The sequence below is a fragment of the Aythya marila genome, assembly GCF_965140915.1.
Source record: "Aythya marila genome assembly, chromosome: 3".
Classification (NCBI taxonomy): domain Eukaryota; kingdom Metazoa; phylum Chordata; class Aves; order Anseriformes; family Anatidae; genus Aythya; species Aythya marila.
In genome coordinates this window covers 80476845-80492179 of record NC_139044.1, presented here as the reverse complement: position 1 = coordinate 80492179, position 15335 = coordinate 80476845, and the positions used below count along the sequence as shown (strand labels likewise).

The 15335-nt window shown below is 37.2% G+C and overlaps 1 protein-coding gene across 12 annotated transcripts in view; it reads right to left on the bottom strand.

Moving 5' to 3' along the window:
- The window catches only part of LAMA2 (laminin subunit alpha 2), a 375103-nt gene that overhangs the window by 118142 nt on the left and 241626 nt on the right, over positions 1-15335 (bottom strand). For all 12 annotated transcript variants that reach the window (XM_082757554.1, XM_082757553.1, XM_082757545.1 and 9 more), the window contains 7 exons: positions 14838-15018; positions 10593-10729; positions 7791-8027; positions 4196-4339; positions 1650-1829; positions 722-910; positions 388-626 (listed from right to left, as the gene is read on the bottom strand). In XM_082757554.1, the coding sequence (XP_082613680.1) occupies positions 388-626; positions 722-910; positions 1650-1829; positions 4196-4339; positions 7791-8027; positions 10593-10729; positions 14838-15018 (1307 nt within the window). The remainder of the gene's footprint in view (positions 1-387; positions 627-721; positions 911-1649; positions 1830-4195; positions 4340-7790; positions 8028-10592; positions 10730-14837; positions 15019-15335) is intronic.

Genomic DNA, 15335 nt, shown 5'->3' with positions numbered 1-15335 from the left:
TTCAGTAAAGGCACACTCTGTTCCTCTGACTTTATTTCAGTTCCAACTTGCAAGAAAAAAAATCTTCATATGCTAACATTTACATTTAATTACAGCATCTTTTCAAAAAGTGAATATTTAAAACGATACTTTGGGATTGTTTCAAGATGTCTGCTTACATGCATTTTTTCTTCAAGGATACTGAAAATAAAGTTTTCATTTGCCTATTATGATTTATATTTTCTGTCACATAAAATCCCCCTCTCTACCATCTTCTGCTATGCTGAACACTAACTCCTGTTCACCTAGTAACTGCTTAAGTTTTGAATAAAAATTCTGTTGGGAAGCTCTATCACTTTATCTGTGACCACTGTACTATTTCAGACTACTATTGCATGAAAGAGTTACCTGCTCTGCCTCATGATATTGCCATGAGTAGCCTTAATAAGAATGTAATGAACATCATACAACACATTCAGGAAGTCTTCCCGGGATACAGCTCTATTTGGTCTTGAGTCATCTCCAAAATGTTTCCAGGTGAAATCTGCCTGGGACACCGTCCTATTGACTCCTGGGTTATCATGATAATATTCCCAGGGCACAGTGTTTTTTCCTCTTTGGTCATCTCCATAATATTCCCATTCATGCTGAAAGACAACAAACACAGATAATTCTATAATTATTAATGGTATTAAAAAGAACCAGTTGCTTATGTTATGGAAAAACCAGATAGAAGCATTACCTCTGTCATCTCTATCTCATGCCTTGTCAGCTGCCCAATCAGAGGGGCTGCCATATGCCGGGCAATAATTCTTGTATGGGTGGGAGGGCCACCTCTGATGATCACTTGGGGGTAATAAGTAGTAAAACCTGTTTCTTCTCGTGCTTCAAAGTAGATTGCATATTTCAGTTTCCCTCCATAAGCAGTCAGCTAACAAAGCAAAACACAAAGTACAAAAAGAAATCTCATTTTCAGTTAGCTAAAAATAAATTCCTGGGTATATGTAGGAACTAGATACACTCTGCACATAATCTGATGAATGCATGTGTAGTATAAAATAGTAGTAAGTGTTTGGGGAACTATCTGGGAATAAGGGCTGTGTTCAAAAATACCCGTCATCAATTTGTCATTGTACTACACATTGTATTAAACAACAACAAAAAAACAAGCGTTAGCTATTTCTTTTTGTTTGTCGTAGTGTTCCCAGAAGTTTGTGTTTAGAAAAAGGAACATCTACACACTCCTAAGACAAACCAAGAAGTATAAAAAGTCCAAAATAAAACATAAATACAGAGGTGCACAATAATAACCTTCAAAAGAAGGTTTATTTCAGTCATTTTTTCCTCTGTGACTTACAAAGATCTGGCATTGTATCTTAAAATGGAAAGAAACAAAAAGTTACAAGAGAGTTATATTAGTTAATGAAGCTTATTTTTTTAATTAAGGTTTTTATGACAAAATATATCCTGTAGAAAATAGTACATGTGAATACCTATTTTAAAACAGTGTTTGTTACAGACTTACAGATTTCCATGGTAATGGAGACAAGTACTTTCTACTGTGTGATGACATGCCCAGTGGAAGGGGAAAAAAAGGTATTGTGAAACACAAATATATAACACAAGAATATGTAAAACCATGTCAGTATTCAGTGGAATCTAATGTTTACCTTTCGTCCTTCAAACTGTTCTGGAAGTCTCCAGTAAACAGGTTCTGAACGGAGAACTTGCATCACTTGCTCTATATTTGCTACTATTTCAGGAGGCTGGAATGCTATCCCTGAAAGAGTGCTGTGCTGAAGGTTTTCATCCACCAATGGCAGAATCGTTTGCTCTGGCTTCAAGGTCACCTATGCATGTTCAAAAGAATCAAGAAGAAAATCAAGACTGTTTTTCCCCATGAAAGAATATCAATGTTAGTCTTTACATTTTAACTCTTAAAAAAAATGTTGCTAGGGAATTTCATTTCACATCATGAGCCATTTGTCAAAAAACGGTCTTATTACTCCTTCAGATACGGAGAAAGGGTGTTAATAATGACTTCTCCCTCAAGCTTTTTGCATCCTGTCCTCATGTTAACGAAGAATGTACTAGTTTTATTAGTGACTGATCCAATTAATTTTATTAATGTGATTTTCATAGTGCTATTTCTGTCTTGGGCCTCCTTTGTTCAGAGTGTGAGAAACATACATTACAATGAAGCATACATCTCACCAACACTTATCATACATCACTAGGTTTTGTGGAACACAGCGTCTGATCCCTTTGTACTTTTATGCAATAGTCAAGCTAAGTGTTCTATGATTAATGCAGACAGTGAGGGCTCAGGGTTTATGCAACCAAATTCAGATCTAATAAAAACATAAGGATGCTATGTAGATGTTTGTAAGTTGTTTTTTTTTGTTTTGTTTTGTTTTTTTTTGACTTGTTGAGTCACAATAGCCTGATACAGAAATCATTAATTTTGATCAAAAACTGTAATAATTGCCTTAGTAATTCTGTGCAGATAAAAGTATCACAGAAAGGGATGGTATCAAAAGTGCTGCCTCCTAAAGAGCTAGGAAATGGAAGAAAACTATTTCAGAATCTTATCCCTAATAGTCATCCCATCAACAGACTGTTCATGAGATAGGGATCAGGTAGTGAGGAATCACCCAAGCTCTGTGCTGTACTTTAAGCATTTTGGTATTTCCATTTACATCAGCATCTATGCACTGACCAGGCATTGAAGCATTCCCAGTAATTGCCATCCCTAAGTGAGGTTTCCTGAGTTCCTACAATAACTGTACTTAGACATCAAGAAAGTGGTCAACAAATTTGAATTCCAGAAAAGCCTTTCTCTTAATGTCATATAGCACAACATTCACTTGTCTAAATATGTCTAATGGCATTTGAGGCACCTGAGAGCATTTGAAATGGCCACTAGCAGGTGGAAGAATCCACTGTCACCCAATTTACAATTTTGAATCAATTCTGAAATAGATCAGAGTTCCAAAAAACAGATGAGATGTGTACATACACTTGTTTAGATGTGAGCATAAATATGAGAGTAAATACTGAGAAACTGAGACACACAACATGATCAGGAGGTTTAAATTATCTTTTTGCATTGTGCTGCCACAAAGATCAAAGCGCAATTTTCTAGAACTGTTGCTGTCATGAAACTTGACTAAATTTTATAACTTAATAGCCTTTTACAGCCTTTCCTCTCCATCCTACCGGCATATGATTGGCAAAACTTAAATAGTGAGAAAAACTGGGCCAGATCATTATATTTTGCTTCATCTAGTGGGAAAGGAAAGATGTGCTATTGGCTTGAATGATGATGAAAAGAATGGGTGCCTTTCAACTGAGAGATGTGAACCCTTTAGCAAGAGATTGCACCTCGATGATATTCACCCTAAGGTACTGTTATCCAATTGATGCTTGCGGATGAAACAAGTCAGGGTATTGGCTGATTTTCGCTAGGCAGACTTTCCCTCTACAGTTGACATGTAGATGTGACAGACTATACGCAAGGACTGAACAAGACTTTTTTTTTTTTGGTTTGAATGCAACTAGGAGCTGGCACAGCAGCAATGAAGAGCAGTGGTGTCAATGTGTGTTTTGTGCTTACTGTATAGATAAATGGAGACATTCAGTCTGTCTTACTTGACAGTCTGGCATAGGTCTCAAGGCCCTTTTCCACTCGAGGGTTGAGAGCTCTTTGTTTGCTCTGATGGTCTACACCCTCCCATCCCAAATTTAAATATAGCAGCATATTCAGTAGGCTCTTTTAAAAATAATAGTAAGTTTTTAAAAAGCAATGAAAATAAATTGCTTAGTTGAACTATGGAAAAACTATGCTGGATAAGTACCTACAACCCTTGAATACACCTGGGTAAACTGTGCATCATATACCAGGGATTATGTTACAATGCACTAGAACACATAATTTCTCCACACATCTAACTTGCCCTTTCCTAGGTTTAACAGCTTTACTTTGGCTTGACATCTGCTATCCTATCACTAGTTTTCTCATCTACTTAATTACTTTTAATGCTTTGACCCGGTTTGTCTAATGGAACATACTACTCTCTCCACTTCTCAAAGTACAAAGAGGAAAATGACTGCTTAAATGTTTGGCCATTTTCTAGCTACCTCTCAGTGCCTGACTAAAAGATGCCAGCAGGAAGCAACATTATCACATTACATGGCTCAGCAGTTCACTACTCACCCACACACGGATCAGCCCCCTTGCCTCACTGCACTGTGTAGTCAGGCCAAAGCAATAGCAACTGCTGCAGCCAAGTGGGTTTCTGGCAGAGAGACCAAATGTGCCAGACTTGCACCTGTCACAGTGGACACCTTCCACATTAACCTAGAACAGAAAGAACATCAGAAAAAAATAGGAGGGGAAAAGGGAATGAGAAAAAAGCCTTATTTAGAGGCAATAATAAGAAAAATAAAATTGAACAGTATTAATAATGGTGCAAAATTAAATCATAAGTGTAAGGAAATATTCAAGGAGCTTTACAGCTTTTTATCACATGTGTATGCAAATATATAAATTAATATAACAGAGACATTTGCATTTGTTTCCACTGAGTAACTCTGAGCAATGGATGCTGGCTGCTTAATGACAACTGCAAGCATGGAAACATCACATGGAACTTTGGATATGGCAAGCTCAATAACTGATTGATATGATAAGAAAAAAAAATACGTCCTTCTGAAACTGCCAGGGTTAATCAAACCTTTTTTTTTTTTTTTTTTTCATAGGAATTAGTTTTGACAAATTAAAGTATTTAAAGTACTGTACTAAATGTTCTTGCTGAGAAACATACTTTAATGGAAATATTCTGGAGAAAAGCTTTTCCCTCTCCATCTGATTGTTTTCCACATCATTGAACTGTATTAACAAGGCTGAAATGTTTCACTGTTGTAATGTCAGTGCTTTTATTTTCATTTTTCAATTAGTCCAAATAAAAAGCTATACCAGATAGGGCTAGATACATGTTAATTTATCCATGACACTTTAAAATTGTTCTCATACCAAGAACACGGTATTTTAAAAAATTACCAATATAAATGCAATGGTTGTCTTTTTTTTTTTTTTTTTTTTCTTGACAGTAATACCAAGAAGGCAATCTAAACAACAAAATCAACTTTCCAAACTTATAAGGAAACCAACACTGTCCCTGAGGATTTACCATTTTTAACCCTCTTCTCCACATGTAACAATGAGCAAATATGCTTACACTGTATTTAGCTTAGATTTTGATGCTTTTTGTCAGGACTGACAAAAGGAGCTCCCAAGGCTTTCAAAGCACATTTTTTCCAGCTATAACAGCAGGTTTAAGTAGCATTTATTACCCTTTTATAAAGATTTTGTATCTTCAATATATAACTCTTTCAGAAAAGTTAGTCAAAATGTTAACCAACCCTAGATTTAAACTCTGAAGAAAAAAAAGGCAAACAAAAATATGTTGACTTAATGCAGTAGTATTTGCTCATTTTTCTGTCATAAATTGTGAGTTTTATTTGCTTTGCATTGTTTCATATCAATGTGGTTTCTCATCATTAAACATCAGTTAAAAATATATTATTAATTTGCATTCACAGAAACATAGAGCAATATTCTGCCTTAAAAGAACCAAAAATGAAACATTTCTATTTAAAAATGACATAAATCTCCATTATTTCTATTTAGTGCTTGCAGGACCTACAAGAAAGACACTGACAAACTGGAGCTAACTCAGAAAAGCGCCACCAAGATGGTTAGGGGGGCTGGAGCACATCATATACAAGGAGAAGTTGAAATAATTGAGACACTTCTATTTTTCCCTTTCAGTGGATGACATAGGACAGATAGCACTGCTCATTAGTCTGAGAAACAACTTTTTCTCAGACTGCCTTTGCCAACAATTCACTCACTTCAGACTTGTTATGGTCCAGTCATCAAATGAATCAGGATTTAGGAAACAGAACATGATATGTTCTTTTCAAACACACCAGAGAAATGGGAGGGCGGTCAAGCAGTTTGCACAGAGGTTGTAGAATCTCCATCCTTGGAAATAATACCTCAGCAGTCTCTTTCAAACAAGGGGCTGACCTTGATGATCTTCCTTGGTCCCTTCCAACCTAATTGGTTCTACAGTTGAGCCTATGCTTTAAACTCAGAATGAAGTGACTGGTGTGCAATTAGCAAACGAATTACCTGGCAATTATATCATTAAAATTCATCTTTCCATTTTACTAGCTCTTTGTACCAGGGCAATCCCTGAAGAAGAACAAATTAAAATCACAAAAGGAATCTCTTAAGGTCATTTTTAAAAACTTCCTCCCTGAGGAGGATCAATGCTAGATCAGGCTAATCACTAGCAAATGTTTGAAAACCTGCAAGAATGGGAATTTTACAACCTGTCTGGATAATCTGTTTTAATGCTGCGTGACCCTCCTAGTGATTTTTTCCCCAATATCCAATCCAAAATTCCCAAGCTGCCATATGCAGCTGTCATGCTTAGCACATCTTTTGCTACTATAAAAAAGGACTCAAATCCATCACGTTTGCAGTGACACTTTAAAGTTGCTGTAGGCTGCTATTGCATTTTTCCTCAGCTTCTTTTATCTATTTATTTAATTGCAGACAAGAAGAGTCCAGCTCCCTCAGTATATATTTAAAGATCATCTGCTTTAAGTTTCATTTTAGCCCTTCTCAGCATTCTTGTGTCAAAACTTAAAAGTGCCATTTCCAAATGCAGTCTTATCAGCTCTGAGTAGAGGAGGATAAAGACTTGCCTTCATCTGCTGGCCAATCTCTTCCCTAATCAGCTCAGTATGCAGCTTGCCTTCCCCCTGTACTTGGCTCTGGTGAGGCTGCACCTCAAATAGTGTGTTCAGTTTTTGGGCCCCTTACTACAAAAAAGACGTGTCCAGAGAAGGGCAACAAATCTGGTGAATTGCCTGGAACACAAGTCTTATGGGGAATGGCTGAGGAAACAGGCCTAGAGAAAAGGAAGCTCAGGGGAGACATATCACTCTCTACAACTACCTCTATGGATTTCATTTCTACTGTTCAGTACGTCAATGTCTACTTCCTTCAAATCAGCAATATCCTCAAATCTGCTGATGGTGAATCCTGTCCCATCACCTGGGTCAATGATGAAGACATTGGCCCTAGGCCAACTCTGCTTGGCGGTTACCAAACTGTGCTTGGCTGTTCTGGATTCAAACCACCCTTTAAGCCCAGTAATCCAGACAATTTTCAACCCACATAAGTGTGCAGATCTTCTAAGAACAATTCCAAATAAGAAGGGTGTGGATGATGATTTCAAAAGTCTTACTGAAGTCACCACTTCAGTGATCTCGTATTGTATGCAATCTACTCAGAAGAACAGATACTATTGCAGCGAATTCTACTCATTTTACTGATCGGTGTTGACTCCCTCTAAGACAAGGTACTATAAAGAAGTAGCTCTGTGGCATATTGTTATTACTGATGTGTTTGCTTTTAATTTGCCAAATGTCTGAACAAGAATCATATTGAATGTTTTAAATTGGCAATAGTTCTGTAAGACCAAGAAGCAATATAAAGGCAGAGAAGAGCCTAAGAGGATGCTATCCTGGCAAGTGTCAGTGTGTGAGAAAACAACTGATGAGCAATTAAGTCTTTATGTTAGACTCCTCCCACAACAATTAGCAAATGCACTACGACAAACAACTAGCTTTGTTTGCAGGCATTGTAAAAATGACCAAGTACAAATGCCAAGGAATTTTGGAGTGAATTTCTCAGCGTCAATAAGATCAGCTTACAACCTTTATTGTCCTACCTTGCAGTTGCATTGGCCAGTACGATCAACACATGAGCATTTCCCCAACTCTGTCTCACAGGTCTGTGGATCAGTCCCTGAGTGGACACACTGACAAGCAATACATTGCGGATAGTTCCAGTAACCCAACCTGCACTCAGTGCATTTATCCCCTGAGAATTCTGGGCGGCAGAAGCAACAGCCTGTATTTAAGTCACACTGAGAACTTAGGGCTCCAACGGGGCTGCAGTCACAGGACTGAAAAGAGAAACAAGGAGAAAATTTCAGCTTTGCTCTGAAAAACAAACAACAACAAAACAAAAAGCATACAAAAACAACAACAAGAAAAAAAAAAACAACACCCACAACGCAGATCTTTCAAGTACTGACAAATAGTTTTTACACGGCAATGAACTTCCACCGTCCAAATGTAATTTATCAATTATATGGCTAGGCATCTATCTTTATTCAACAAGGGTCTAGCAATTACACTAAAAACACTAAAAATTATACTTAAAACATTTATAATGCTATTTTTTTTTTTTTTAACACATTTTACTTATGACTGATAAATTAGGCAGTGAGGTAAAATGAAATAAATCCAACATGATCAAGGACAACTCTGCAGACAAAGTTAACCTAAGAATTTTAAATGCCCTCTAAAAAGTTCTTTCTATGCAAGTCCGATGCAGGGCATGTTCAGACCACTTTACTAAAACTGGAATTGCTCAGGAGCAGGGGTCCCAGTGGAATCTAGTGCATTGATTATTATTAATCCATCAGGCTAACTACCTAACTTCTGATAGTTACCTAGATAGCTAGGTAACTGTCAAGAAGGACTCTTAGATGATAGCAATTTATATGGTATGGAATACCGATATTTAGTCTTCTGGTGTACTAGGAAGTAAACTTGCTCACAGAACAAGAGTTTCACAGGCAGGCATGCAGAGAAATATGTAATTTTCCAAGGGATCTAGATATTCAGTACAGAAGCAAGTAGCTGAGAAAGCTGCAGGCTCCTGAAGAACAGAAGAATCCCTCAATGCTATTACTGTGACTGTACTACAAAGTTAGCACAGGACATTCACTGTGATCACTGGCGTGACAAGAATCTCATATGAATAAGTTCAGCTTGCAGTAGCAAACTCGGTGCCAGCAGTACAGGTTACCACAGTAACTGACATGGATAGACTTGCTAAAATTAAGGACACAAAGCTGAAAAAGAGAGGAGGAAAATGAATCTACATTTTCTAAGAAAATTTGTTTATTATATGAGTATTTACAGCATGTTTTTTCTGCTCTGAAAAGACCATTTATAAAGGAAGTGATTATACAAGAAATATTCAAATTCAATTTTTACTGAATGCAAGAGAAACTGTTTAACTACTGGTTAAATGTTAGACTGCCAGACAACTACCTAACCTAAGAAATGAAACCTTGTGACAGAAAGAACCTTATTCTACAAGATACATTTGAACATAAAGCTTAGAAAGCAAATTGTTCACCATACACTGAAATAGTTCAGTGTACAATATCAAAACCTAAATTACAATCAGTTGTTATGTGTGTTTTGCAAGCAAGCAATTTTATGTAAAGCTCTCTATCCTCCTGATTTACAACAGCTCTGGAAATCTTCTACAAAGAGTATGAGCGGGAGATTCACATCTCACTTTGCAGAAATTAGCTGCAACATACTGAAAGAGATGTGGGCTGATAGATCATTATTAATTTAGATGGTGCCATGGAACTGCCATACTAATGTGCTCACATAAAAGACAATCAGAGAATATACTCCAGAGCTCAAACAGAGGTCTTCAACCTCATTAGGCTGGCTTCAGAAGCCAAGAGTCTATATCACAGCAGCACAACAGAGGTTTCACAAGAGGAGTTTTCTATACATATAGAAAAGAAAACGTTCTTGATAATTAGTTTGCAACCTCAGCTACACGACAAACAGGCTTTTAAGAAAGTGCATTAATAGCCATATTCAGGCAAGACAGTTTTTTGGAGTAATTGCAGCACTACTATAAATACCTCGTCATCAATAAGAAAGGCAGAGAGAAGGCATTTGAACTTAACACAACATTCATTGTCACTAGTTTTCAGCCTTAACTGAATACTGTTCCCCTTAACTCAGGAGTATGATGTTATCAATAGCTTTCATGGCCTCTGTGATACACTATTATTGTTTTCCTATTTCTTGTCCCTTCTTCCCACCCCTTCAGACATTTTCAAAACTTGGTCGAACACTGGAGTAAGAAGGATTTACAGGCTAATGAAAAGACTTATTTTCCTTTAAAAAAAAATAGTAAGAAAACACATTTTACAGCTAAAGTTGCTGTTTATTTTCTTCTCTCTTCACTGTCTCTTAGGCACAAGTTGAAGCCCTTCCCAAGTCAAATTCAAGTATAAATCCCCACTGACATCACAGCTAGGGCTAAAGTAAATTTATTCTGTAAAGGCACTCTCAGTTACCTGAAGCTATATGTCTCTGCCATGTATAATATTTTGGTAATTTCCTCAATCATGTTAAACACAGCTATAACAACAGAAATCAGTCTCGAGCAGGGCACAGATTGAGCATGACAGAAGTACAGTATAATCAGGGTGTTTGGTGTTACAGGCTGCATACCCGAGAGAGGGAGTCTGTTGCACTCCGCAAAAGATCACCAACACTAAAACCATAGTCTGACTGACACCAGAACTTGCAATGCAGAGACAAACAATGATGTACAAACCTAAAACTGTGTCCCAGCTACAAACTACTATATTAACCCAATGGGAAAGAGGCGACACACAGAGAGAAAATAAAGATCTGCTCACCTTGCAACCACGGACAATGTCGTGGCCCCAGTGATTTGGTGCGCACTTGTCACACATCTCTCCAATGGTATTGGGAGGGCAGATACAGCGGCCACTGACAGGATCGCAGTTATTACCGAAGCGTGAACAGTCGCAGGCTTCATGGGAGACAGAAAAAAAAAAATAGAGTAGAGTGAAAGTTACCCCTTTACGTGACATCCGGAAAACAGGCTGTAACATGGTTAGGATCATTCCACCACAGACTGTACTGTGCAGTGAACTCCCAGTTATCTACAGAGATAGACAGGCAGGAAAGGCAGGGTAAACCCAGAGAAACTAAAACCAGAACCAGTGCAGCTGAGCTAACTGAGTTTGAAGGAATTACAAAGAGAACAGCGTATGAAAAAGTAAGGCCCTGACTGTGGAAGGGCAGAGCCATCTAACAGAGTGCATTCCCACGACATAGCTGCCTGAGCATTGCTGGTTCGACCTAATGATCTCTTGAAGTCCCTTCCAGGCCACGCTGTCTTGTGCAAGAGGCAACCTCTTGGCAGCCTCTGGGCCCTCTGTGCAGGGAACCTGCATGTTATGCCACCTCTCCCACCACTCTGAGCCCATTTCCTGAAATTTTTGCTGCTGTAAACAGATTTTTCTTATAGGACAGAAAAGAGGTCTCAATTTCTTTTTTTTTTTTTTTTTTTTTTTTGCATCTTATTCCTTTTTTCAGACTACTTCATTCTGTATCCTCTTCTCACCAACACTTCGTAATCATTTGGGTCTTAGAGAAACTCTTTAGCTTGATTCATTTTCTTTCTGCAATAAATTTGTGAGAGAGAGATCTGGAGAAAGAGGCAGACTGTGTGAGCAACGTATTAAAAATGGAACTGGGAACACTGGAAGTAGACAAGGTACTTTCTCCCAGTAACCAGAAAACAACTGAATAATGAGCACATGCCCTGTCGTCATGCTCTCTGCTTATACTATGCATTCTCTGGTCTCTGCCTCTCACATCTGTGTAACAACTATTCCTCACAGATTTAAATACAGCTTTCATACTCAAGTACACAGTTAGGAAAAGTCTGTATATAAGCAGAAAAAAATCAGTGGAATGTATGATAAAATCAAGGATTCTTTTTCTAAGCACCATGAATGTGCTACAGCTCTGTCAGTGGGACAACAATGTCTTCAAAGAAAACTGGAATTCTTTGTAGATTTTATTCAATTAAAATAATTTGGGTGTGGAAGTGGTTCCAAAAGTGGCCTTTGATATTAAGGCATTTATTAAGGGAACAATTCATTGGTGACAAATGCAGATTCAAAGTATACAAGTGACTAGTTATGGAACACAAGACACCGAGTTGTTTTGAGGAGCAGAACTGGTGCGTATTTATTTGCATACCCACCCTCAACATTACCCCTGAGATCAGAGCAAAAGCATCATAGGCAACTTACCACTTTCTGAGAACTAATCTGTCCCTTAGTATGATTACAGGACAGTGTAACATAATGCTCCACTGCTGAGGGCTGCATTTGTGTTCTTCGCCTTTATGATACAAAATAGTTTGATGCCCCTTGCATCAGTGTTGCCCCATGATGTGAGTGTTCAAGAGGCATTTGGATAATGCCTTCAGTAACATGCTTTAACTTTTGGTTAGCCCTGAAGTGGTCAGGCCACATGATCTTTGTAGATCCCTTCCAGCTGAACTATTCTATTTTAAAGTAAAGGCAGGTAATGAAAGAGGTTCAAAGATGGAACTCATACATCTATATTTCAAACAATTTCAAACAACTTAATTTTTCCCCACCAGTGCTTCTAAAATGAGGTAACTAATGCAAAGAAGATGGTAAGTTTTGCCTCAGTCTTGCCAAAACAAGATGTGAAAACATGCTACACAGAATCTTTTAACACAATGTGGGTTGCAGATGTTTCAGAAATACATCTCACATTGGGAGACTAAAGTTTTTGAATGTAACTTCTAAGGACTTCCAGTTCTTAGCCAAAATGGATTCAAAAGGTATGGGGAATGGGGGATGTGTGATACAGCAATAGTTTTTGTGTTTTTTATCATCATTAAAATAAAATAATATGGATAAAAATATACAAAACATTTGCTGCAAGCAATAGTGAAATAGGAATTTCTCTTGTATCTTTACTACCAGAATGTCAACACTAACTGATGATTCTTTAAATTTTGGTTTTGTTTTGAACTTTATGATTTTTATTGGACAAATATCAACTTACATTTCTTTTGGATAAAAGCTAGATAAAAGAGGTATAATATTTTATTCAATACTTAACCGTCACTCTAGTATTCATTTTTGTGCAATTCCTTCTTAGCATTATTTGATATACTTCTATTAAATTTATCGTTTTCTCTGTGATTCATAATTTAATTTTTATTTTTATTATTTTTTTTTTATTTCTTGTCATTTGAAGGAATAGATGAAAAGCCTACTATAAATAAATGAGGAATAAACAGCATTTTGAAAACAGAATTCCTCTCCATCTGTTGTAGTTACTTTGGAATTTCTAAAAAATCTAATTTTTTTTAGCATGTTTAGCTGTTGAGGTTATTTAGAATACTTGATGACCACAGGCAGATACATTTTAATTTAAAATATTATTTGGATTTACACTACTTTCCCATGTCATCGGTGTTCCTTAAACTTGGTCTTTAAATGTTTGATAAATGAGCAGTTAAAATCATAATGTGAGATCTTGTTAATTGCCCTTATTTCCCTTTTCCAACTGTACAAAATTAACATTCTGTAATATTTCACAATAGTGATGTGCTTTTAAACTGTGAAATATTAGAATAAGAGAGTAATCATTAAGATCATCTATAGTTGTGTGTTGTGTTTTTTTTTTTGTTTTGTTTGTTTGCTTGTTTTTATCTCCCTCTCCATTTATGTGCTAAGATGCTTAGGACTGCAGATATCATTTGCAATTTATTTCAAGCTCTTTCAGTGCCTCAGTGAGCCTGTGAACCAACCCTTCCCTTTTCCATGGTACCATGGTACTTTATAACATGGTAAACATTTTCTTAGCCCTTCCCTCTCATGGAAGACAATACCATAGAGTAATGTTTTAAGTTCTGATCTGTAAACCAGCATGGCTCAAGGTTTATCAGCTTTACAAGTGAAGATGAGTGTTGCTGCACAGATGTGGGTCTCAAGGCCTAGAAGTTTCTTCCATTAAAAAAGGTAGTAAAAAAGGCAGAGAGCCAGGCTTGCTGCTTCTACTGCTTGCCTGAAGGAAAATGATGAGGACTAGGGTACTGGGGATGGTGATTACTGGTTCTGGAAAGAATACCACTGCTTTGGCCTGAAGAATGACAGCAGCAATGTCCTTGGTTTGTCAGCACTCAGCCATCAGCAAGGAATGCATTGTAGGGCCATCACCACCACTCTGTCATCCCAGCAGCCAACTTCACTAGACAAATATCTACAGTTCCTGTGATCAGACCTAAATGAATCTATGAGACATTAAAAATACAGCAAAGATTAAGTATTTCTCTGTGAGAACACCTATGGGCTAGATTATTTTTGATCTAGCAGCCTGTATTGCTTTAAGGACAGAAAGGATTTGTTTCAATGTTTGACCTTATTTCCAAAAGAACAAACACAAATGTAAAGAAGTGTCTGGAAATATTTAACGTCTGATGCTAGAATTTCAGCATCTGGAAGAGCACACTTTTCCCGTACTTACACAATGGACATAGTAGAAGTTTTTATCTGAAAATCTTGTTGTACACAAGAAGTATACAAGTAAGCAATACTCTAAATATTACTGTACAGAAATTTTATAAAAAAGGATCAACTTTGTAAGGACAGTGAAAAAATTTGGGATAAAACTAGAATCATAGAATCATTCAGGTTGGAAAAGACTTCTATTCACATCCCTTCAAGCTGACATGAATTCATAAGCACCTTAATCAGCCTTCTATGATATCCTTGCCATAACTAAATTAGAGGAACTTTTTGGGCAGAAAGTACTTGGAGAAAAAGACACCCCTGTTCATTCTAAACATATGTATCATATGTAACATATGTAGCAGGAATATATAGTAAAATAGCAGGAATAGCTTCGATCTTTTGTTTTTGCCAATTACACTCCTTGCCAATTGACTGATTTACAAGGCTGTCTATGGAAACACCTACCTGCCAGGAAATTTGTTAAGTAATCCAAAACCAGTCAACTTAGTAAGAAAAGAAATAGATAAATAAATAAATAAATCTGCAATTGACCACAAAGAATTTACATACGAGTACAGCCTCCTTCTTCGAAGTTGTAAAACCCATGAGCACAGCGGTCACACTTCTTTCCTGTCACTCCTGGCTGGCAATAACACTGCCCATCTCCATCACAGTCAAAGGACTTGGAACCAAATGAGTTGCAGTTGCAGGGAACACATCCCCTTGAAGACTGTAAGCCAAATGTTTCAGGCTGCCACGAAGAAAGGAAGAACAATTAGTACATGGAAGGATTACCAGGAGAAAAAAGGAAAAGCTGAGGGTGTATGGAGACCAGGGTGATTTTTTCCTCTTGAACACTAAAATGCTACTCATAACAAATTGAATTATAGGAGTGAAACAGGGGGTAAGGGCACTATACCCTACACAGATGAAAAAGAATAAAAATTTCAGAATGTTACCTAATGTTATAATGAATGTTCCGTAGGCAACATACCTCCTATGAGGTTGTGTTTCCTTAAGTATGATTTCAACAAGGTTTTTATGTATGATCTTCAGACTGGCTTTCAG